This window comes from Barbatula barbatula, assembly GCF_947034865.1.
Source record: "Barbatula barbatula genome assembly, chromosome: 2".
In the NCBI taxonomy this organism is placed as follows: domain Eukaryota; kingdom Metazoa; phylum Chordata; class Actinopteri; order Cypriniformes; family Nemacheilidae; genus Barbatula; species Barbatula barbatula.
Window position 1 is genome coordinate 6,980,406 of NC_136767.1, and position 23,571 is coordinate 7,003,976.

General features: G+C 39.2%; 1 protein-coding gene across 1 annotated transcript; it reads right to left on the bottom strand.

Moving 5' to 3' along the window:
- Window positions 1-12,344: 12,344 nt before the first annotated feature.
- On the bottom strand, window positions 12,345-20,143 carry LOC306891076 (2-hydroxyacyl-CoA lyase 2-like; the record flags this gene model as incomplete). Its single annotated transcript, XM_079451084.1, has 15 exons — window positions 12,345-12,523; window positions 12,977-13,082; window positions 13,356-13,427; window positions 13,573-13,643; window positions 13,740-13,909; window positions 14,034-14,148; window positions 14,925-15,059; window positions 15,180-15,316; window positions 16,260-16,357; window positions 16,575-16,674; window positions 16,786-16,897; window positions 17,066-17,204; window positions 19,093-19,220; window positions 19,307-19,508; window positions 20,120-20,143. 15 exons carry the CDS (start codon window positions 20,141-20,143, stop codon window positions 12,345-12,347), a joined length of 1,788 nt encoding a protein of 595 aa, XP_079307210.1.
- Window positions 20,144-23,571: the final 3,428 nt, after the last annotated feature.

Genomic DNA, 23,571 nt, shown 5'->3' on the forward strand with positions numbered 1-23,571 from the left:
GCAGCATTACCTGGTGTGCCAGACTGTGCCACGGCCAATGCTTTTCTCACAGTAGGAACGATTTCTCTCACTGTTCTCACTGAAGCACAGAACTTACAGAGGGGTTTAAAGAGAGACATCTGGTCAATATCCTGCAGGGCTCCTCTACCCTAAAAAAAACAAAAATCGAATGTCAAGAGGAAGAGTGGTGGGTTATTCTTGTACAAATTGTAGATTTTCATATTTATAACAGATCACAAAACCATCACATATGACACACACTTAAAATATTACTGTTCGCTGTATTAACATAAACAATTAATGTCTTAAGCTAGGATCTCTTCTACGTTACACACACGACTCAACAGAATGTTCATATCAAATGTATTTTACAGTAAGATATACTATGTCTGCAACTTTTCAGCACCAATGAGAATTTATGGGATCAGATTGACAAAACATTCTTAGGAGGACAATACTCACATATTTATATCCACATCCTAATTTTATTTAAAAAAAGGAGTTTTATGTTCTTGCCATAAAGATCATCAGAAGTTAGAATAGCTTCACAGATGTTTTATACATGGGTCGAAATAAATTGATAAAGTGATTTTGTGTCCATAGAAAGCACATTAAATGTAAGTAAAATGTCTTTTTACTTACAACGTAAAGTTTCTTGGACAATAAAGTCACAATTTGGTTGAAATACTGTTACATTGTCATTCAGCGTAACACAATATGTACAAATTCAGAATTTTACTTATTAAAATATATAAAACAATTAGGGGAGCATTTACATTTTATTGTGCTTTAAATATGTAAAAAAGATTATTGACCATTGGCCGAATTTTTTTTTTTTACAAATCATTAGCATTTAGTGTGAAAGTAACTATTCTCTTTTTATATGTGATAAATAGATTTTTGTGATAAATAGACTTATTTATTTTATGCTTAAACCCTTTTTCGTCAAAAATAAAAATTATTTTAGCAGTGCGGAATTTCATTTGAATATAATGATGATGATATAATGACATTCTTGTTCAGAGCAAGTCGAAACATTGAATGTCACAAGTATTCCGACAAATATAAAGTAACGACTTTATAATACAAGAATAAGTGTTCACAACATCATAATGCTAGCTAACAGTTTACTTTTAATAGCTTATTGTTTGGCATCATACGTCTTCCAGAAGGAAATATTATGCGCAAACAATGGTGTCAGAGACTCCTCTATATTAAATTATGAGCGAAAGAATCCCTCCACAATAATTGATCATTAATGTCACTCAACACTTCGTGTTAATATATACATGAGAATGCGATGTGCTTGTTACACTGAAAGGTTTGATAGATAAGTATACTGTAAGCTCTTGACCGGGCAAGTAGAAACAAAGCATGTCATTTTATTCTTAAGAAAAAATGAAGCAAACATTGAAGTTTCTTCTTTAGCTCCGTTCCTTAAGCTTCATCCCTGTACACCTGTTCTTCTGTTCATACTGAAATTAGATCATTTGCTTTGTTATTTTCTTTCTAGTGCGTTTCTTCTCTTCAACATGCTTCGTAAGATCCCGGGTAGAGCGGTTCAATAATAATATAAAAGTAATTGCTGACTTATTTGCTCTCTGTGTGTACACTTGTACTGGGCGGGAGGAACCAGGAGAGTTAAGATAAGCCTTGAGGTGAGGTGATGAATACACATCCAGTTTACTGTGTCAGAGATACATGGAGATAAAACCCTGTAATTTCATCACTACCACAATCTCATGAGTGCAGAGAAAGCATGTTAAGCATTCTTATACACACAGTTGTTGACAGACTCAATATTAAACTCACAACTTGCGCATGAAATGTTATATTCAAGTTTTAGAATTAAATTCATAAAATGATTTCTACTTTCAGAGCCTCACTGTTGCGGTCAGGGGGTTACCTCTGTGACGGACAGTTACCTGATATAATCTCACACCAATAGCGATATGAGGAACAGATAAGGCAGAGGTGTTCCAGCACGCCAGGCTGAGCAGAGAGTATGTAAAGTGCACCTTGAAGTAACTTTCTGACCTGCAGTAGAGTAGCAGCTGCACCACCGATAAGAAGCAGAGGAGATTCGGCCATCTGAGCGTTCTTCACCGCAGTGACAGTGTTGGTCAGTCCAGGTCCGGCCGTGACTGCAGCCACACCCACTGTGCCTACAGGGGCAAAACACTAGATTATCACCATCTAACATCCTCATGCAACACGAAGGACCCTCTTGCTTTCTTAGATTTGTTCTTACCGGAAAGTCTCGCCACGGCATCGGCTGCAAACACAGCCGTGGCCTCGTGCCGCGTGTCGACGATGCGGATGCCCAGTTTCTCACAGGCCACCAGGATGGGCGAGATGTGTCCTCCCACCAACGTAAAGACGAATTTGACCCCGTGAGCCCGCAGGACCTCCGCCACGCTCTCTCCTCCATGCCGGGGACTCTTACTTTCTGTCTGGGTGTCACAGACGTTGACAGTTAGAATAACATTCCCTGGTGTATAATGCAACAATCTTTGTCACTGCGAGGGGAGGAGAATACGCCTCAAGAGAATAGAATAATAGACACATTGTCGGATTGTGGGAGTGGTGTTTCCCTGTCCTGATTTATGGATATCTGCCAAAACAGGTGTTCTGCACGAACGTGTTTACATGCAATGTTGCAGTAAAAACTTGCAGTGTTGGCAATACAACAAGAATGCTTAAGTGTCAAATAGGCGCATGAGATCAAAGACAGCAAGGCTTGTGATGCAGTGAGCTGCGCGTGCACACCTGTCGCCAGTGGCGGCTGGTGAAAAATATTTTAGGTGGGGCTGTTTGTGTGTGTGTGTGGGCATCTGGGGGGATCCTCCCCCAGAAATTTTTTAATTTCATAGATGTGATTTCCTGCATTCTGGTGCATTTTAGTCCATGTCCCTTGCCTATACCAATAAAAGAACTCAAACCAGTCAATACCAATGGTCTAAAAAGACAATATTAATTGAACTGCCATGTAGAAATCAAGTCTCACAGGTAATGATAATGAACAAGTTACATCGCTCAGTGTCCAGATAGGAAAAAGTGAACAAAAAAAAACAAAGCAAGCATAGTTACATTACTATTAAGATCAATATTTTAATGGCAAATGTGTGTGAAATGTGGTGTGGTGAGTGAGAGAGAGACTGAGTGAGTAAGAGAATGACAGCGTGTGTATGTGTCTTTCAAAGTGAGTGAGTTGGAGAGATAGATGGAGCGTGAGTGTGTGTGTGTGTGTGTGTGTGTGAGAGAGAGAGAGGTAGATGGAGTGAATGCGGGAAGGTGTGTGTGTGTGTGTGAGAGAGAGAGGTAGATGGAGTGAATGCGGGAGGGTGTGTGTGTGTGTGTGTGTGAGAGAAAGAGGTAGATGGAGTGAATGCGGGGGGGGTGTGTGTGTGTGTGTGAGAGAGAGAGGTAGATGGAGTGAATGCGGGGGGGGGGTGAGTGAGTGAAGGGGATGGAGAACTCTTATTTGTACAGGAACTTTGCTCGTCTATCTTTCTGAGTGGCAAATCTCTCAATGACCCTTGTGTTGAAATCTGGAATGTCCCGTGTGAGTTTCTTCTCTATAGAGAGTATAGCCAGAGCGTTGAGGCGATCTTGTGCCATAGTGTTCCTAAGGAACGTTTTGATCCTCTTTAAAGTAGAGAAGCACCTCTCTGATTCTGCTGTTGTCATTGGTGTGGTGATGAGGATCTTGAGAAGACTTACAGTTTCAGTGAATGTGTCTTGAAGGTTATTTTCCATTACAACCTGAAAGAGAGCCAGTGCACCACTGCAACCCTGGAAGTCCTCATTTTCATAGATAAGGGACAGTTCTGTTTTAAGTCTGGCTTTGTCCAACATGGGATAGGCTTCCACCGTGGTTCCTAGTGCTGAATCTGGGAACTTTCTGCTGTGTTGTGGGAACAAGTCTCCTTGCAACAGAGTGGCACTGATGAGATGATTGGTGAAAGAAAACCTCTCCTTGGCATGGCTCATAATGGTATCACACACCTATGAAATTATACATAATTGTAGAAGAGTAAGCACAGAAAACATTAAGTTTTCACATTTCTCAGTTCAACAATACAATAAAATCAGCATATTCATAGCAGTTACAATTTTGTTATGAGCAAGTAAGTTTTATTAATTACAATACAGACACTAGCTTTCACTCACTCGCTCGCTCGCTCGCTCTATTGGCGGTCTCTATCACTCACTCACTCACTCGCTTTATTGGCGGTCTCTATCACTCTCTCTCTCGCTCACTCACACATACAAACCATATAGCACTAATTAATAAAATCACAAATGTGAAAAAAAGTAGATAGATTTGACAATTCAGAATACAAAAATGTGCAAACAAACACAAATACATATAGGCTATAGAATACAGAAACAGAATTTCTATTACTGCTTACCTCTATTGCCAGATGCTGTTGCGTTTCTTCTCCCATTGCCCTCCGTCTCTTCGGGGGTGGTTCCTGTACGGGTCCCCTATACTCCTCATCCTCAACTAGAGAAGGAACGGAGTCCCTGATCCAAAATAAGTTTCACAAGTCACTGTCCACCCTGAAACTACTTTATCAGAAACCAACTTGCTGGAGATATAAACATAATTTTAATAAATCTGTATTAAAATATGTGCTATTGTTGTGTTGGGCCTAGTCAATGTTATCTAGATTCATCACAAATAAATTCACTAGTCTAACATGGTGGCGAAATTGTAATATTTATGATAGGTTCTGTTGTGCTAAGCCATGTGGATTTATGTTTTTATTGTTTAGGCTGCATAAGCATGTTTTTAGCCAATATGCAAAATCATAGCCTACCTGATCACCTGTATGCTGTGAGTGAACCTCTGGGTGATCCCTGCGATGAAGACAGAGTCTATGTTCCTCTTCTGCAGATGGTTAAACAGCATGTCTACATGTGGCATGATTTTGTGGAATAACGCCAGGATGAAACAGAAAACCTCATCTTCCAACATTCTCATACAACCCCCGGCCTCTCTCTTCGATATGGCATCAAAGTCTCCTCTGTCTCGAATGGTTTGGAAGCACTTAACCAGTTCATCTTTGTGCTCGTAAACTGTGTTAACAGCACGACTGTGGAAGTTCCATCGCGTTGTTGAAGCACCTGGAAGTCTGTGTGCCACCACTTCATCCAGCACTGCCGTTCGTTTGAATGACTTGGAAAAAAATGTAGAAAACCCCCCAATGTCTGAAAAAAACTGCCCGATCTTTGGGATGTTGCCTGCTGCATAATGAGGTTCAACTGATGCGCATAACAGTGAACGTAGTATGCACTCCCGTAGACGTCTTGCACTATACGCTGCACTCCACCTGTAGCACCCCTCATCACTGCGGCACCATCATAGGCCTGGGCAATTAATTTTCTCTCTTGTCCCGCAGGAAGGATGGTGCTTAGCCTTTCCAATAATGCAGTGGCAATCGTATCAGCGGTCGCATTTGGAAGCGCGATAAACTCAAAAAAACGTTCTTGAATGTTGTTGTGGCCATCTATGTACCGTAGCACAAGAACAAGCTGACAATGAGTGCAGATGTCGGTTGTCTCGTCTGCCTGAATGGCAATATAGTCCGACTGTTTCACCTCTTCCAGAATGCGGTCTCTGAGAACTGACAACATGCAGTCTAACAGTTCATTTTGCACGGTCTTCGAAGTGCCTTTAAAAACAGTGGCGTTCTCCAGGTGCACCTCCAACTCACGGTCGATTGAGGCCATAAGATCAATTAGACCCAGGAAAATGCCAGGGTTTTCTGATGCGTCACTCTCATCGTGACCACGCAAAGCAAGTTCAAAGGCACCACAAAATTTCACGGCATCGGTGCCCAGTCTTCCTCTGCCCAGTCTTCATCTGTCCGACAAAAGACGTTACAGGAGACTTTCCAGGGAGGCAAAAAGTATCCAGGTACAAAGAGCTGGTCATTAGTTAACCTATTACGTGTAATCCCTTGTCACTTGGTACAAATAGGCAAATAAAAATAAGTGTGTTTGTGCGCGCACACAAATGAAAGTTTGCGATAGGAAACTTCAGTACAGTTCAGTAATAGTTCTGTACAGTAAGTGTAACAGTTCAAGAAAAATGGCCTGTTTAAAATGACAGTGAAAAAATGCACAGTTAATGTTTTTAGGATTTACGTTATTTCATCATAATTTTTGGAAGAATGTGGTTTAAACATTTAAATTTTTTGTTAAATTAACCTTTTATAATAAATATGTTATTAATGGCCAGTACAAGTCGTAATTTGTCTTTAATTGTAATTATATTCTATTATAAAAATGAAAAATTCTCATACACTTTAAAAATGATAGCAGTATCGGTATCGGTATCAGTATCGCTTAAATTTAAAGAAAAAATATCGGTATCGTATCGCATCAAAAAAATGTGGTATCGCCCATCACTAATCTTGGTACTACAGGCGATATTTTCAGAGCCCCTAAACCTTAAAATTACACGACGATGATTGGCGAAATATAAACTTTTTTGCGTAGCAACCGGGGAACTATTGGCTTAAATTCCAGCACTGTAGGGCTGAGCGAACTGGAGCCCAGGGAAGACAGCCTATTGGCTACTACTACTACACCAACATCCAAATATCATTCTGGAGAGTTCTAAACACATTCTAGAGTAAAACCATTAATATCATGTAATTAACACAGATTATTTTTCAAAATGAGAGATTATTAAAAGATTTTTTTTTTAAATACAAATAAAAAACTGGCAGGGAGGTCGGCGCCCCAGCGCCCTCTATGGGCGAGCCGCTGCTGGTGGAGCGGCATGAATATGACGATGATCTGCATCATTCAAATTCACTCGATGCAATTTAAAAAACAACGGAAGCAACGGTCAACTGTACACTTCGCTTCACGACCAGCATCAGAAGAGATCGTCTTTCACCTTTCGCTGAAACTTGTTTACAGGAAGGATGCCATTGAAATGCAAAGAACCGTCTGACAAAGAGACTTGTATAATACATCCGGGGAGTCGGGCCAGGTAACCGGAAAAATCTCATTTTATTAATAATGCACCACCACATTTAACCAAAATCTTGTGTTTTTGGGGGTCGGGGTACAAATCATTTGTATTAATGCTTATTTGAGGAGGTTAAATCATGAAAGGCATTCATTCCTTCCACTGGAAAAGGGCCCTGGACTTTTTGTTACTAGAAATATCTTTGCATATGAAGGAAAATGTGAAAACAAAATCATAAAGGAATTTAATTTGAGTTAAACTCCCTCTTTTGAACAATCGATTAATCGATAATCGTGTTTTTATATACGCTTTAAGATAAACCGTGTGCAATTTCAATACTTGAATCCATTGTAGAGTATTTTCTCCATATATTTACCAAAGACGGTTTAAAAAAATGCTGTTTGAAACTGCCTCTGTTTACAACTTCATGTGAGGCATAGATGTGGATGGTGCATATACTACATACAGTATATAACCATCACTGATGTTTCAGCTCTGCTTCTGCAACACCAGCACACGCTGCTCACGCGTCAAATGAAGCATCTATGTATACAGTACAAATGTTACATTTCAGCCTTTTTAAGGCATGAATAAATCACAATCACAGGAAAAAACCTTTTACAGATGCTATTTCAGTGCTAAAAGATGAGTGACACAACGGCACATTATTGAATGCGGTGGGACTTTGAGTGAATTAGCTAACCAAGCAACATACAATAGATTTTGTGTTTCAAAGCCTTTTTTTTTTCCGCAGAAATGTATACCTGCTGTTCATGATCATCCTTACATCTTTCAACTTGTTTGCCATCCCTTTGGACATGGCCTTTTCTGAGGATATCCACAAAAGCTCACACAAGATTTGGTTATCTTTAAATGTCATCTCAGACATCGTGTTCTGTTTTGACATCTTGATAAACTTTCGAATGGGATTCTTCAAGGAACATGGTCAGGTAGGAAACCAGCCGTAACAGCGTTCTGGGTGAAAAACAAGAAACGAAATGAAAACTAAACCTTTGCATTAGCCAGATTACTGATGAACGCCTTAATAATGCCAATCACACATTTTTAGAAATAGTCCAGTTTAACTGATGACAACAACGTAAATATGATTATCTTACTTAGCTGCACCTGTGTATGTTTTTATATTCAAAACAGATTTTCAGTCCGCACTTTTTTGTTCCGTCTAGGTGCCCGTTCTTGATCCTCAGCTGATAAAGAAAGACTATCTAAGCTCGTGGTTTGTTCCAGACCTGCTGGCTGCGTTTCCGGCGGATGTCTTCATCATAATTTTGGTGAGTTTGCTTATTCGGCCTTATTAATATCAGTCACATTGATGATATCAACTATTCGACGTCTTACTATAAAACCATATTTGATTTGTTTCAGGAAAACTATCACGTTGACACGAGCTCGCTGATGGCCTCAAAGATCATGAGGATCCTCATGTTTGTGAGGATTCTGAGCATGATACGTCTGCTCCGTGTCCCGAAACTCACCAGGTTTTTCTTGGAACTTGAAGAAGTAAGGAATAGCCAGTTTCTTGCATACAAAAGTAGACATTTTTGTTGTTGTATGGAGAGTGATTGTAATGGTTGCATGGTGTTTTCGTACGTGCTTGTAGGATTTACACATCCAGCTTGTAGCAGTGAGAAGACTCTTTAGAACCTTGTTTGTTGCAGTGGTGCTGTTTCTTATTATGCACTGGAACGCCTGCATCCAGTTTTTCCTCTCCGGGCTGCGTGAATTTCCACCTGATAGCTGGGTCACACAAGAACACCTCCTGGTAAATGGTACATGGTTTTTAATATGGTGAGAAGTCACGTGAATTGAATGCCTGTTTTATTCTTTTTTTGACACATTACGTAGAATGCCTCAATTGGAGAGAAGTACTCATCTTCTTTCTTTCGTGCATTCTGCCAAATGACCGGGACACTATGTGGAGCTTCTGACCCTCCGACACGTACGTCACACTTCCAACATGCATTCGAAATACTTAAATTCAGCGATGCTTGCATTTAGACGAACTCAGGGCTTTGACCAAATCCTTAACAATAAAACTTACCACAACCTAGTAAAAGCAAGCAGCACTCAAAAAGGATGTAAAAAGATGCAATAATGGCGTTTGCATGGATGTGTTTCTCTGATTTGTAGGTATTGAAGAACAATGGGCCGCCATCATAAGTATTGTGATTGGCCGATCGATGTTTATTGCACTTGTTGCTTTGCAGATAGCAACATTTGCAGCTAGCAATGCGAACGTAAAAGAGGTGCTCTTTTGTAACATTTGCTCATTTTTATTAAATGAACTGAAGGTACGTCAGATAATATAATGGCATATTTGATATGTTACATCTGTAGCTGAAAAACTTCGAACATCTGCCCAAGGCATTGCGCAAGCGTGCCATTGCAGGCTACAGATGGCAACAGAAAAGGAGCTGTCTTGGCCTCCTGCAAGAATCGCTAAAAAAGGTTTGTCAAATTGAGAAAGTTAGATTTTTTAAAATATGAACTGATGTGTGCAGTTATACCATTTTGTCAAATGTTGTCACTGACCGATCAAAAGAGTGTAAATGTGTATACCTTCTAAAAGTTTATTTTGTTCATGTGTAGGAGCAAATTAGCATATTCATGAGCTCAAAGCTAAAAGACATTCATGTTTCGTACTGTAGGATGTTATGAAAGTCATGTGCCCAAACTTGATGAAGGGATGGCTGTTTGCTAGTGGCGATGTCACGCTGATCGAGGCCGTTCTGATGAAGCTGGAGTGCGAAATCTTCCAGACAGGCGACATCATCATCCAACGGAACGGTCCTGCTGACAGGATGTTCTTCATCGAGCGTGGACGGGTACACGAGGAGATCAAGTCTTTCCAGCAGGAGCTCTTGTCTGGAGAGTACTTTGGAGGTGGTGTATGAGAAACTTGCTTTAATTCAGTTTGAACTTTACAGAGACACACATCATATCATTTTTACCAAGAACTTCCTACTTTTGACAGGAAGCTGGTAGTATGTGTGAAAGAATTCAGACATAATTCGGACAACTTGGAAAACGACCGAAAAACCTTTAAGTGTGCCATTGGTATATTTAAAAGAAAATATACATACAGTATATACTGTACCGCCAGTCTACTTTTTATGTTGACTTACTGTAGATCTACTTGTTTTCATCATTTGATGGAGAAATGCCGTACTCTATAAAAGTGTTATGACGTATTTGGCTTGTAGTTAAGTTTCTTGCTTATATATTGAATGTTTTTTCTATTTGGATTTCTCTGTTATGTCTTTGCAGAGATCAGTTTGCTCTTGGGAGGACGGCAGCCTGCTCAACTTCGTGCCTTAAGTTCCTGCACACTTTTTTCCTTGTCTGTGGACAAGCTGCAGGAACTTGAGAAGAGCTTTCCTGATGTGATCGCTGATCTGCGGGAAGCGGCTCATCAGCACCTTTCAGATATCGAGCGTACGAAGCCTTTTCAAAGCAGTCAGACTGGGTGTAGTGGCTTTAAAAAAATTCTTTATGCTGAAAAAACAATGCGAGTGACGTTACAGTCCATTTAGCAATGCTCAAAACAAAGCTCAGAAGTTCAGCTTATGTTGGTGTATTATGTGTGCATTAACTCTCTGCTAAAGTGTTTTGTTTGTGTGCTTTACAGAAGGTGCTGCGGAGGATGAAAATGAAGATCAAGTGTGAAGAAGATGGAGTGCTTATTAATTAAAACTAAGAAACGTTCACACACTTTGTCTCTGATTTTTTGGGCTTCGTTGGTTCTTGTCAATACTAGTGTTAACATATGGAAACATTTAGTGGTTTGCCCTTTAGTGCTCAAGTCACAGTTTTGGCCATCTTATCTTTTAATTTGACATTATTTGAAGATGAAAATACCTTTGCAGTAGTGTAATGCTATGGAGGAAGGAGAAAGTAAGCGGGATTATAAATCCACATTTGGTGGTTATGACCTAAATCAGCTTTAAAGCGATCCTGGTTAAGGCCTTTGGTCCTAAAGCGGCTTCTTCAAATGCTCCAGAGACTCAGCTTGAGGCCGGACCAAGGAGACCAGGTTGTCCAGCAACCTTTACCAGAATCATCTTCTCCACTGGGAGCCCACTGACAAGCCCCAGAAGCTTCTGAATATCAGAAGGCGTGAAATAAGATGCTGTTCTCAATGATGTTTATGAGTCTTTCGTGATTTTATTGCAATCAAAACATCTTGATGAATTATATAACAATACCTAAATGATTCTGTGAATCACAAACCTGAGGAAAAGAACTGTGATATAGAAAGGTCTCAGATTGAAAAAATACAGACTACTTATTTCCAGAGGTTCTTATAAATATATTTTACGGTAATACTTAGATTAAAACTAACATGTTTCTAAACTTCAATTTGATGATCCACTGATTCCGTCATACAGTAAGCATGCACAATAACTGTAACTGCAAAGTCATGGTCTTCAGTTTCAGGCACACCGTTGAATGAAAAAGATTCAACACTATTGCATATATCACACAAGCAGCCACACTAACACACAGATCAGTCCTTCATTGTCATATATTAATGTGCTTGGAAAACATGAAATAAATATTGAAAGGACCACAACATTTCTGATCTTCCAAAGCGACACACTAAGGCACTGCTGCTCCTTAAGGAAATTGGTGAACTTCAAGAAAAAAAACATGTCCAGGCCACCGTATACAACTTATATTTTTCTTAAATAAATAATTTTTGCGATTGTGACCTACTTTAAGTACATTAATAAAAAAATTCATTGTTATGGGTCCTGTATAGGAGGTTTCAATAATTCTCATTATTCTAAATGGTGATTCTCATACTGTAATACAGTACGTAATATAAATAAAATAAGCATAAATTAAAGCCAGTACAACAAATTCTACAACATGGTACTTGTCAAATTAAGTATTACAAGAAAAAAATAAGCCTTATTTCCCCAATACAACACTGAGACATTGGGTAAATGTATGTGCTTACTTATAAAATAATGTCACAATGTAAAAATGTATTAAACATCAGCTCTCTTTGAGCGAAATATTGTCTTATTTCTGGTGGAGAGAAAGATGACCACAACATGTCCTTTTTCTGAGTTTCACCCAATTTAACTTTAAAAACTGTCCTAGTTACAACACCGCTGCAATCTGGTATGTTGTTGCACACATTTGATACTCTGCTTCCATTCCAATAACTTAACTTCTTTTTGTTTTAACAAGTCAGTCTGTAAATGTAATGAAATGTGCACCGCATATAAATTAATTAGGCTTTAAAATTAAAACATAAAATTGAAATGTAAAACATAAAAGAGAACTTTGGGTTTCTAGGCAGGATCGTGCACAGTGTCGCTGTTTAGACGGAGATAGAGCCCTCCCTGAAGTTGGTTTTCCCAATCAGAACGTTTAACAGAATGGCTTTTCCCTCTCTACTTTCCTTCTGTGCCTTTTTAATGATGTCATCAAGTTGTGACTCATCCTGTCGCCCAACCAGGTAACCCTTGCCCCCATAGCCATCAGCTACGATGTGATAATCTGCAACAGAAAACAAGAAAAAAACGAATTCATACTTTTGTATCCAAATACAGTATAGAAGAAAGTCAAATGTCAGTGCTGCTGTATTCCTTGAGTGTACAACTGCTGGACACTATGCAATCCTATAATGTCACAGGTGCTACGGAAGACTCAACAATAAATTACTAAATAACAAAAATGGTAAATAACTGTGACCCAGACTTCTCTTTTAAAGCGATTTTACACGTAGTTGAACTGTACGGTACAACAACATTCAAGTAAATAATTTCCCTGGTTAGTAATATGACATCACAGGTCAAAGAACATACATGCAACAATATCCTTTTTCTGAAAAACATCTTGATCCACATATTTTTTTGAAGACTCGGGAGGTGTACTGTAAACTTCAAACTCGTGCTAAATCCTACATTTATGACAACATTTTGAAAATATTATTAGAGTAAACCATCTCACCTGTGAAGGCGAGACCACAGGCTACATTGCTCCCGAGCAAAGGCACTTGTTCTCTGGAGATCTGACTCCAGCAGGCATCATTTCCGACCAGAGCGATCACTGGTGTCTGACATGACGTGAAAAAACATCTCATTTACAATCGTTCTGGCTTATATACTGCATTTATGCATTATGCACTTACAATATAAGTCTATGGGGACAATCACATAACATGCTTCATCTGCTGTTGATCGCATATGGAAAGGGTTAAAAATGTTATGATTTTTTAATTCATTTGTAAATAAATCTAATGTAATCCAAAACCCTATTACGCCCTGTCCTGTCTTTTAAATAGATATGTAAACTATTTATATGTGAGGTTTGGCCGTGTTTTCCCCACCTTGTGGCGTGTAAAGGTATCAAATTCAGCTACACTGTATCCAAGGGAACCATCACCGTAAATGATCCAAACCTGTAACACACACATCGCACCACGTGGGAAAAGCTGTTTCAATAACTGGGGCAAATGTCACTACAGTCAGGTCAGCTAGGTCCTCTGGTCAAACAGAGATCAATATCAAAGCATTCAATACAATTTAACTTCTTTACAGTCTTACCTCAGAGTCAGGTCGACAGAGCTTGGCCCCCAGAGCAAAACCTCCTCCAACACCCAGAGTCCCAAAAGCTCCTGGAGTGAATAGCAGAAAACAGAATCATCAATTCCTTCAAAACGGTGCTTTAGATGTTCACAAACAGGTCAAAAAATATCGATAGTCCTGCTAACCTGGGTCTAGCCAGCGCAGCGGGCCGCGCCGCCTCATGATATAAGCAGCACTGCCGACAAAATCTCCCCCGGCGGCCACTATGATGCTGTCCTCATTCAAAAGCTCATCCACCCGGTGCAGAACATTCAGAGGATTCAGATGCATCTCTGTCTTCTCATCTGCTTTGGCTCTGAGATAAACAAATAGGCAGCGAGATGAAACTAAAGGGAGTTATAGGTCATAGGTTTACACATTCAGTCTCCTGAGACAAAGCTGACATGCAAGCAAGAATAGAAAAGGTGGGGAAAGTTCACCTGTTAGTTTTCTCTTTGACGTAATCTCCTTCTTTCAGACTTTGAGGCCATTCCTCTGGGCATCTGTGTCCCTTGAGGGCTTTAGAGAGACGCAGGAGGAAAGAGCCAGCATCGCCTGAAACATTTGGAAAATAAATTGTCAGTGTAGAACCCTTTTTTTAGTAGTGTATATGTACTGTATGTATACACAGGTTATAACTTAAGTTATACAAATATGATGTAGCTGTAATCCGCTGAGCGGCTAAACTGGGAGTGCTGTATTTGTGACGCATCAAAAAGGACATCATACATACAAAAAACAGAAAGCTTTCCAATACTCCAATTATTACTCCACAAACATGTTGCAAAAATAAATTGCTGGTCAACAAAGAGTACACTTACTCCCCATTCACCCCCTCCTGACCCACAACAGGTGAGCAGGTGCCCGATAACCACTTCCTACATATCTCACGACCCCTCCCAAATCATGTGACGCATTTACCATTTCATGTCCACTACAGATGGATTTTGATTCTAGTTTATTTAGTGCAGAGCTTTTTAAACTTCAAAAGGTCCCAAAAGATATACATATTTTATATACATATAATATACACAATAAAGTACAGTCTCTTTACAAAACATTGATCACAAGATTGTAAGTGTGTAATGTAAATGATGTGCCCAAATGATAAAATACTGTAGTAGAGTATACTATAATATTTACTATAGTAAACTGTAGTAAAATGTCAAGATACTCCGGTATAGGGTGTTCAATTAAGTATAGGCCTATTACAGTTAATGAATTAAAACTAGTTAGATACTATAGTTAATACTATAGTACAGAGAATTTTATTTTCATTAATGTATTATACATTATGTATTCAGGAAAGAAATTAAACTGCACTTCTTCACCTTGAATGGCCACTGTTGGTTTCCAGAACATGTCCGAGTTCTTCAATAGCTGACTTCTGTCTCTGTTAACTGCAATGATTTTACTCCGTCGGTTCAGCACCCTTCCATAACCCAATCTGAAGTCACACACTGTGCCTACAAACCAAAACAAATCATGTATTGACATCTAGAAAAAGAATAGCTTAGTTTTCTAAGCATTCCGAACAGTATAAAACCATAGAAAATAAAAAGACACTAGATGGCGCTGTTACTCACCTGCCAGCAGCACAAGATCAGCATCTTTCAAGGCATCTCTCCTGTTCTGTCTGATGTGCAGTAGACTGTTCTTTCCCAGCATGCCCCGAGACATCCCACCCAGGAAGCAAGGAATGCCTAAAGACTCTAGGGCCTTTCTGTAAGACACACATCCAAAAAGAGAGTTCAAACTTCAACCATGAGTTACATGTCCGGGTGCTATAAATCAATAATTGTTGCCGTTTTTGGCTCATGCTTACACAACTAAAGCATTATTCTATATGATCAATTTATTCAATACATACAGTAACTGTGTTGGTTGCATATGGAGCATAAAAACCCTTTGGACCTAAAGCAGTGGTTCTCGAACTGGGGGCCCCAAGATTGATCCAGGGGGACACGGAATTTGTATCATACTTTTCACGCAATCAAACACTAGAAAAATAACCAAAATTATTTATGTTTCAGCATTGTATAACTGAATATGTTTTTGGTTTCTTAAAATTCTAGTTTAGGATTATGCGACTTTATTTTGGGGAGGGTCGAAAATGCACTGTACAACAAGGAAAACGTTTGAGAACTACGGACCTAAAGGGATAGTTCACACCAAGATTTAAACTCTTTTTTTGTAAGAAAAATAAATATTTGTTCTGCAGAATACAAAAGAAGATATTTGTTGGTAGCCAAACAACACCGCCCCATTGACTTGGCCCCAAAATGATTTCTCAACATATTTTCTTTTCCACATAAAAATGAACCAGAAGTTTTGAACCACATGAGAATATAATTTTTTGAGAGAATTTTTTTTGAGTGTTATTTTATACTTCTAATGCCCTTTATTGCAAAGAAAAATAAATAGTAAGCAGGTCTAAAGTAGCAGAACGGGTTTTTTCACGATATGATTTAAAAAAATGTAAAGGTGTCAACCAGTATATGTCAATATTAAATGTTTAATGTTTACTGTTTAATGAAGGAGGGGTGTCTTTAAATATCTAGACTGGCACCACAAAGACAATAGGTTTAATATCCAGAAGGGGATTGATGAACTACTCCATGAACGAGTATGACACAAACTGGGTAAAGACAGAATGGCTAAATGACCTGACATCATCTGCAGGTGTAGGCGGCAAGGTTGCTTGGCTGCCCAACAGTATGACGGGTTTCTTGGCTCGGCTCACCAGTTCCACACATCTTTGAATCTGGAAATGAATGAAACAACTTGAATACCGAGTCATGTAAATAAGATCTAATCTGCCGTGTCTGAAGTAAAAGTCACAGCTTTCTAGATCGTTCCATTGTGCCCTGTTATGGTTCATGTTAAAGATGATGAGAATCAAATGAGATCTAATGTGACGCAACCATAAAAGCAATTAATAATACATCTCAAATGGCCATTAAATGATTGACAGGTCTCACCTCATCCTCTGTGGCCTGCGGGATGTGAACGGGAAGTGGGGAGGGATCACGGTTTTCCCAAGCTCCAGCAAATAAGTTAGATAAGTGATTTTTAAGATACCTGGCGGATAACAAACAAAAACACTTTCAACGTAAAAGTGATTGCCTTTCCTTTAATAATGAAATAAATCGTAAGAAAATTGGAGGAAATAAAAAGTGAGAAATGTTTTACCGTGCAGTGATTTTGCCCATAAGACCTTTGGGAGTGTTTTTAGGGGCAAACTCTTTTTCCACCACATGGAAAGGGTACAGCGTGTCTATGGGAAGCTCGATAAACACTGGGCCTGTGAAATTGTGTGCATAAGTACAGTTTGATGTGTATAACAGTCAGGTCATGTACTCTCTAAAAAGTGTGATTCACTATATCTTAACTTGTCTGAAAAGTGACATGTTTCAATCACTCACAAAAATGATAAATGATTAAATGAAAAAATGGTCATTCGCAGCATTACCTGGTGTGCCAGACTGTGCCACGGCCAATGCTTTTCTCACAGTAGGAACGATTTCTCTCACTGTTCTCACTGAAGCACAGAACTTACAGAGGGGTTTAAAGAGAGACATCTGGTCAATATCCTGCAGGGCTCCTCTACCCTAAAAAACACAAAAATCGAATGTCAAGAGGAAGAGTGGTGGGTTATTCTTGTACAAATTGTAGATTTTCATATTTATAACAGATCACAAAACCATCACATATGACACACACTTAAAATATTACTGTTCGCTGTATTAACATAAACAATTAATGTCTTAAGCTAGGATCTCTTCTACGTTACACACACGACTCAACAGAATGTTCATATCAAATGTATTTTACAGTAAGATATACTATGTCTGCAACTTTTCAGCACCAATGAGAATTTATGGGATCAGATTGACAAAACATTCTTAGGAGGACAATACTCACATATTTATATCCACATCCTAATTTTATTTAAAAAAAGGAGTTTTATGTTCTTGCCATAAAGATCATCAGAAGTTAGAATAGCTTCACAGATGTTTTATACATGGGTCGAAATAAATTGATTAAGTGATTTTGTGTCCATAGAAAGCACATTAAATGTAAGTAAAATGTCTTTTTACTTACAACGTAAAGTTTCTTGGACAATAAAGTCACAATTTGGTTGAAATACTGTTACATTGTCATTCAGCGTAACACAATATGTACAAATTCAGAATTTTACTTATTAAAATATATAAAACAATTAGGGGAGCATTTACATTTTATTGTGCTTTAAATATGTAAAAAAGATTATTGACCATTGGCCGAATTTTTGTTTTTTACAAATCATTAGCATTTAGTGTGAAAGTAACTATTCTCTTTTTATATGTGATAAATAGATTTTTGTGATAAATAGACTTATTTATTTTATGCTTAAACCCTTTTTCGTCAAAAATAAAAATTATTTTAGCAGTGCGGAATTTCATTTGAATATAATGATGATGATATAATGACATTCTTGTTCAGAGCAAGTCGAAACATTGAATGTCACAAGTATTCCGACAAATATAAAGTAACGACTTTATAATACAAGAATAAGTGTTCACAACATCATAATGCTAGCTAACAGTTTACTTTTAATAGCTTATTGTTTGGCATCATACGTCTTCCAGAAGGAAATATTATGCGCAAACAATGGTGTCAGAGACTCCTCTATATTAAATTATGAGCGAAAGAATCCCTCCACAATAATTGATCATTAATGTCACTCAACACTTCGTGTTAATATATACATGAGAATGCGATGTGCTTGTTACACTGAAAGGTTTGATAGATAAGTATACTGTAAGCTCTTGACCGGGCAAGTAGAAACAAAGCATGTCATTTTATTCTTAAGAAAAAATGAAGCAAACATTGAAGTTTCTTCTTTAGCTCCGTTCCTTAAGCTTCATCCCTGTACACCTGTTCTTCTGTTCATACTGAAATGAGATCATTTGCTTTGTTATTTTCTTTCTAGTGCGTTTCTTCTCTTCAACATGCTTCGTAAGATCCCGGGTAGAGCGGTTCAATAATAATATAAAAGTAATTGCTGACTTATTTGCTCTCTGTGTGTACACTTGTACTGGGCGGGAGGAACCAGGAGAGTTAAGATAAGCCTTGAGGTGAGGTGATGAATACACATCCAGTTTACTGTGTCAGAGATACATGGAGATAAAACCCTGTAATTTCATCACTACCACAATCTCATGAGTGCAGAGAAAGCATGTTAAGCATTCTTATACACACAGTTGTTGACAGACTCAATATTAAACTCACAACTTGCGCATGAAATGTTATATTCAAGTTTTAGAATTAAATTCATAAAATGATTTCTACTTTCAGAGCCTCACTGTTGCGGTCAGGGGGTTACCTCTGTGACGGACAGTTACCTGATATAATCTCACACCAATAGCGATATGAGGAACAGATAAGGCAGAGGTGTTCCAGCACGCCAGGCTGAGCAGAGAGTATGTAAAGTGCACCTTGAAGTAACTTTCTGACCTGCAGTAGAGTAGCAGCTGCACCACCGATAAGAAGCAGAGGAGATTCGGCCATCTGAGCGTTCTTCACCGCAGTGACAGTGTTGGTCAGTCCAGGTCCGGCCGTGACTGCAGCCACACCCACTGTGCCTACAGGGGCAAAACACTAGATTATCACCATCTAACATCCTCATGCAACACGAAGGACCCTCTTGCTTTCTTAGATTTGTTCTTACCGGAAAGTCTCGCCACGGCATCGGCTGCAAACACAGCCGTGGCCTCGTGCCGCGTGTCGACGATGCGGATGCCCAGTTTCTCACAGGCCACCAGGATGGGCGAGATGTGTCCTCCCACCAACGTAAAGACGAATTTGACACCGTGAGCCCGCAGGACCTCCGCCACGCTCTCTCCTCCATGCCGGGGACTCTTACTTTCTGTCTGGGTGTCACAGACGTTGACAGTTAGAATAACATTCCCTGGTGTATAATGCAACAATCTTTGTCACTGCGAGGGGAGGAGAATACGCCTCAAGAGAATAGAATAATAGACACATTGTCGGATTGTGGGAGTGGTGTTTCCCTGTCCTGATTTATGGATATCTGCCAAAACAGGTGTTCTGCACGAACGTGTTTACATGCAATGTTGCAGTAAAAACTTGCAGTGTTGGCAATACAACAAGAATGCTTAAGTGTCAAATAGGCGCATGAGATCAAAGACAGCAAGGCTTGTGATGCAGTGAGCTGCGCGTGCACACCTGTCTGCCATCCCCTGGGATCCAACCCACAACCTTGCGATGTTAACACAATATCTTCCTCTTACCACTGAGATACAGGAAAGCTAGATGCAACGAGACCAGTTTACCGGTTTAGTCACGTGACATTGGACATATACCCAAACATTAGAAAACCAAATGCCAAGTGCTGCTGTGAATAGAGATTTCCCTCTTCTCCCTAACTTTTGCCTGTCTATCACCATCTATGTTAGAAACTAAATGTATAACCGGCTGACACGAGAGAGCGTGAATGGCTGAGGTACAGACTCAGGTTTACCGGGAATGTCTTGGCTTCTCTCATGATAGATCCGACTATATGCTTGCAGATCTTATAGATCCAAACTCCAGTTTGGCTAGTTCTCTCTTCGTCAGGAAATGACTAAATCAGAAAATATGAATACTGTGAACGAACCACCAGGTAGATACAGAGATGAAGGGAAGAACAGCAGGCAGGAGATGATGTGATGTTGAATAAAATGAAAATGATTTATTTAATAATCTCAGTTGTGCTCAGTCTCTGACTGCACAAAGATTCAATAGGTATTATTATATGAACCTAATGTATGTATGTTTCTACTCAGACCTGTCACTCACCTGAGCCAGAAGAGGAACCTCACACCATGGAAGCACATTCAGTTCCTAGCATTGTAGAGTCTGTCGGTCATCAGGGGCCTGAAGTGATCCTGGACAGTATGGCTTTGACGGAGGAGGAACGGAAGGCCATTCAGGAGGCAACAATCGGTCAGCGCGACAATCCAAAATGGCTTTTATTTAGGAGAGGGAGGCTGACTGCCAGCAACTTTGGAGACGTCCTTATGTCAAGTGATGTGACTGGTTCACTTCTTGACAAGGTGTTGGGAAAGCATCAAGCCCTGGAGGGTAATCCAGCTGTACAGTGGGGTATTGAGAACGAGCGTAATGCCATCCAGACATTCACCACTTCAACTCAGAAGAAAGTCCAGGAGTCCGGCTTGTGGCTTTCTCCGTCAGGAGTGTTGGGAGCGTCTCCAGATGGTCTGGTGGGGTCATCTGAAATATTGGAGGTCAAGCGTCCCTTCAATCCAAGAGACATGACAATAAATGATTCAGTGAAAATAAAGGGCTTCTGTCTCAGTAAGAAAGGAGATACTTACAGCTTGCGCAAAGACCATCACTACTGGCACCAAGTACAGGGGCAGCTACACCTCACTGAAAGACAAACCTGCTACTTCGTTGTGTGGACCACAAAAGACCACGTCATTATACCCGTAGCCCGAGATGACGCTTGGATGTCAAACCTGCAGGTCCTGGAAAACTTCTTTAAAACCAAGATGCTTCCAAAGATGATGTGAGAAAAGTCATTTTATAATAAATATATAGTTTAGAAAGAGTCCTGTTTATTAGAGAGTTGGCTCAAATATGATTATCATAAAAATGTATGTAAGGTAATGTTATTTGGGATATAAGATGGTTATTGTTAATAGTTGGTGGGTGGAGTCTCCTGTTTGTGTTGTTGTGTAATCCATTTTGTTAAGATTAAAAAAAACATTTTAAAAAATCTGAATAAAAAAGCTGTTGAATGATAAATACACAATGTTTACTCCCCTGTTGAAAAATGGTGAAAAATAAAAGATGTGAAATCAGTATTCAGCTGTCAATCTCAATATTATAGTGGTTCAGTTGTGCAGTAATATGCTGTAAAGCATTTTCTTATATATTATCATGCAGTTTGATGACCAGTCACAAACCAAATCATAGTTTTTCTCTAAAATATTCATAATAACTTTTAACCTTAAACCTTGATGGAAAATACACATAGTGTTATGCTTTAGCTGGCCACGTGACATGCGTGTGAATTTCAGCGCTCAAGTGTGAACGGATCACATGTGTTTGGTGTTTGTCTTTAGTTCTGTTGTGTTTTAAGAGTTGACTGAGGTTCTGTAAGACTGAACCTCTCTTCACATGTTCTACAACATGACCTTTGACCTCACACACATACACCGGTTTCATGGTGTCTTTACGTAACCTTATTTTTATCATCATTAATAATCTTCAGAGAAAGTAAAATAAAGGTCCCCATCACATGCTTTTAACCATGATTTTTCCAATAGTACACAATGCACCAAAAAACATGGTTCATTTCCGTAAGGTTTTAAAACATTTAGTCATTCTCTTTCATAAAAACAGACCAAAAGGTTTCAATGCATCATCGCGCACAACACACATTTCTGCACCACAGAATGAAAATGTCCCTTATGAACGTCACGTACCTCTGAACAAGCTCAACAGAGACATACGGACACAACAGAGCATTAAGGTTCTGAGCTTCCGCTGCTGTAGTAAAACTACATTTATCACAGATGTTTCACAATCTCTGTATCCGTTGCCACTTGGTTGGAGATGCATTTGTGCTTGTGTTCTGTATTTTTATTGTTATGTGATTCACTACTATGGTCCGTCATGACTCTTATATCGTCCGTGTGATGGTTTCCAGCGCTATCTAGTGGTGTAGCTCATGATGGGCTGCGGTAACGTGTCTGAATCTGAACGTTTCTAAAAACAAACACAACATATGTGCTCGCTGTAGTGAAATATTCCCTAAAGTGGTACAAATGTTAAACCAATGTGTCATCTACAATACTGTATATTGACTGCGCACGTACGAGGTGTTTATCACTGTAAACACTTAGCAACTCAAACATGCACTGAATTTTTACAGATACTGAAACTATGTCAGAGATGTATAAACATGTAAATAGAGTCTTGACGATATTTCCAAATATATGAATGATCAATATACACTACCCGTCCAAAAAAAGTCTTATGACCACATCACCCCTATTATGAAGGCCCTTCACTGGCTGCCCATCCAACACCGAAGAGTTTTTTAAAGACCTTTATATGTCTATAAGCCCCCAGTTATTTGTCAGAGCCGCTGCATTCCTACATGCCTCAGGAACTTGAATCTCCTTACGGTCCCCCAGTCCAGACTTAAATGCAGAGGAGACCGAGCATCTTCTGTAGCTGGCCCTATGCTTTGGGACACTAGAGGTCAGAGTGACCCCCTCTTTTTTCATTTTCATATCACGTCTAAAAACGTATTTATTCGATCTGGCCCACCATTAAGGATGTTGATTTTCAGTTTTTTTATTGTATTTGCTTTTATTGCTGTTTTTTAGTCTGAGGTCTAGACTGACTTTGGTCAGTCGTGTGCTCTATAAATAAATGAACTGATAGAAATATATGAGTATACTCTTTATGCACATTGAGAATGTTTAAAAACACGTTTAGAAAAACAAAGATAACGTTATTGTTAGATTGAAGATTTCATAAAGCTTTGCAGAATGAATGGAGTATATGAGGCACCTCACAGAAACTTGGCCTCATGCACTTTTTCATCCGTCTCAAACATCTTATCAGATAAATCCTGCTGTTCAGAAGACACATAAGTGAAGTTTGTGAGATCTGTGTTCTGACTGTCCCATATTCCTGTAGTGAGCTGGTGGGAGGACGTTAGGAACGGCGCTACTGTGACTTTATGAGAAATGAACAGATGATTCAGATCCTCAGTGTCGGTCAGCCGTGTGTTCTGTATCATGGTGCTGTGATGGGCGTCTAAAACCTCAACATCACACCAATGACACTCCTCTATACTGAATGTACGGATCTTTTCACTCGCCTTGAAAAAAACAACAACATGGCAACAGTTACATTGAAGCTTAGAAATAACAAGCATGAGTTACATTAAAA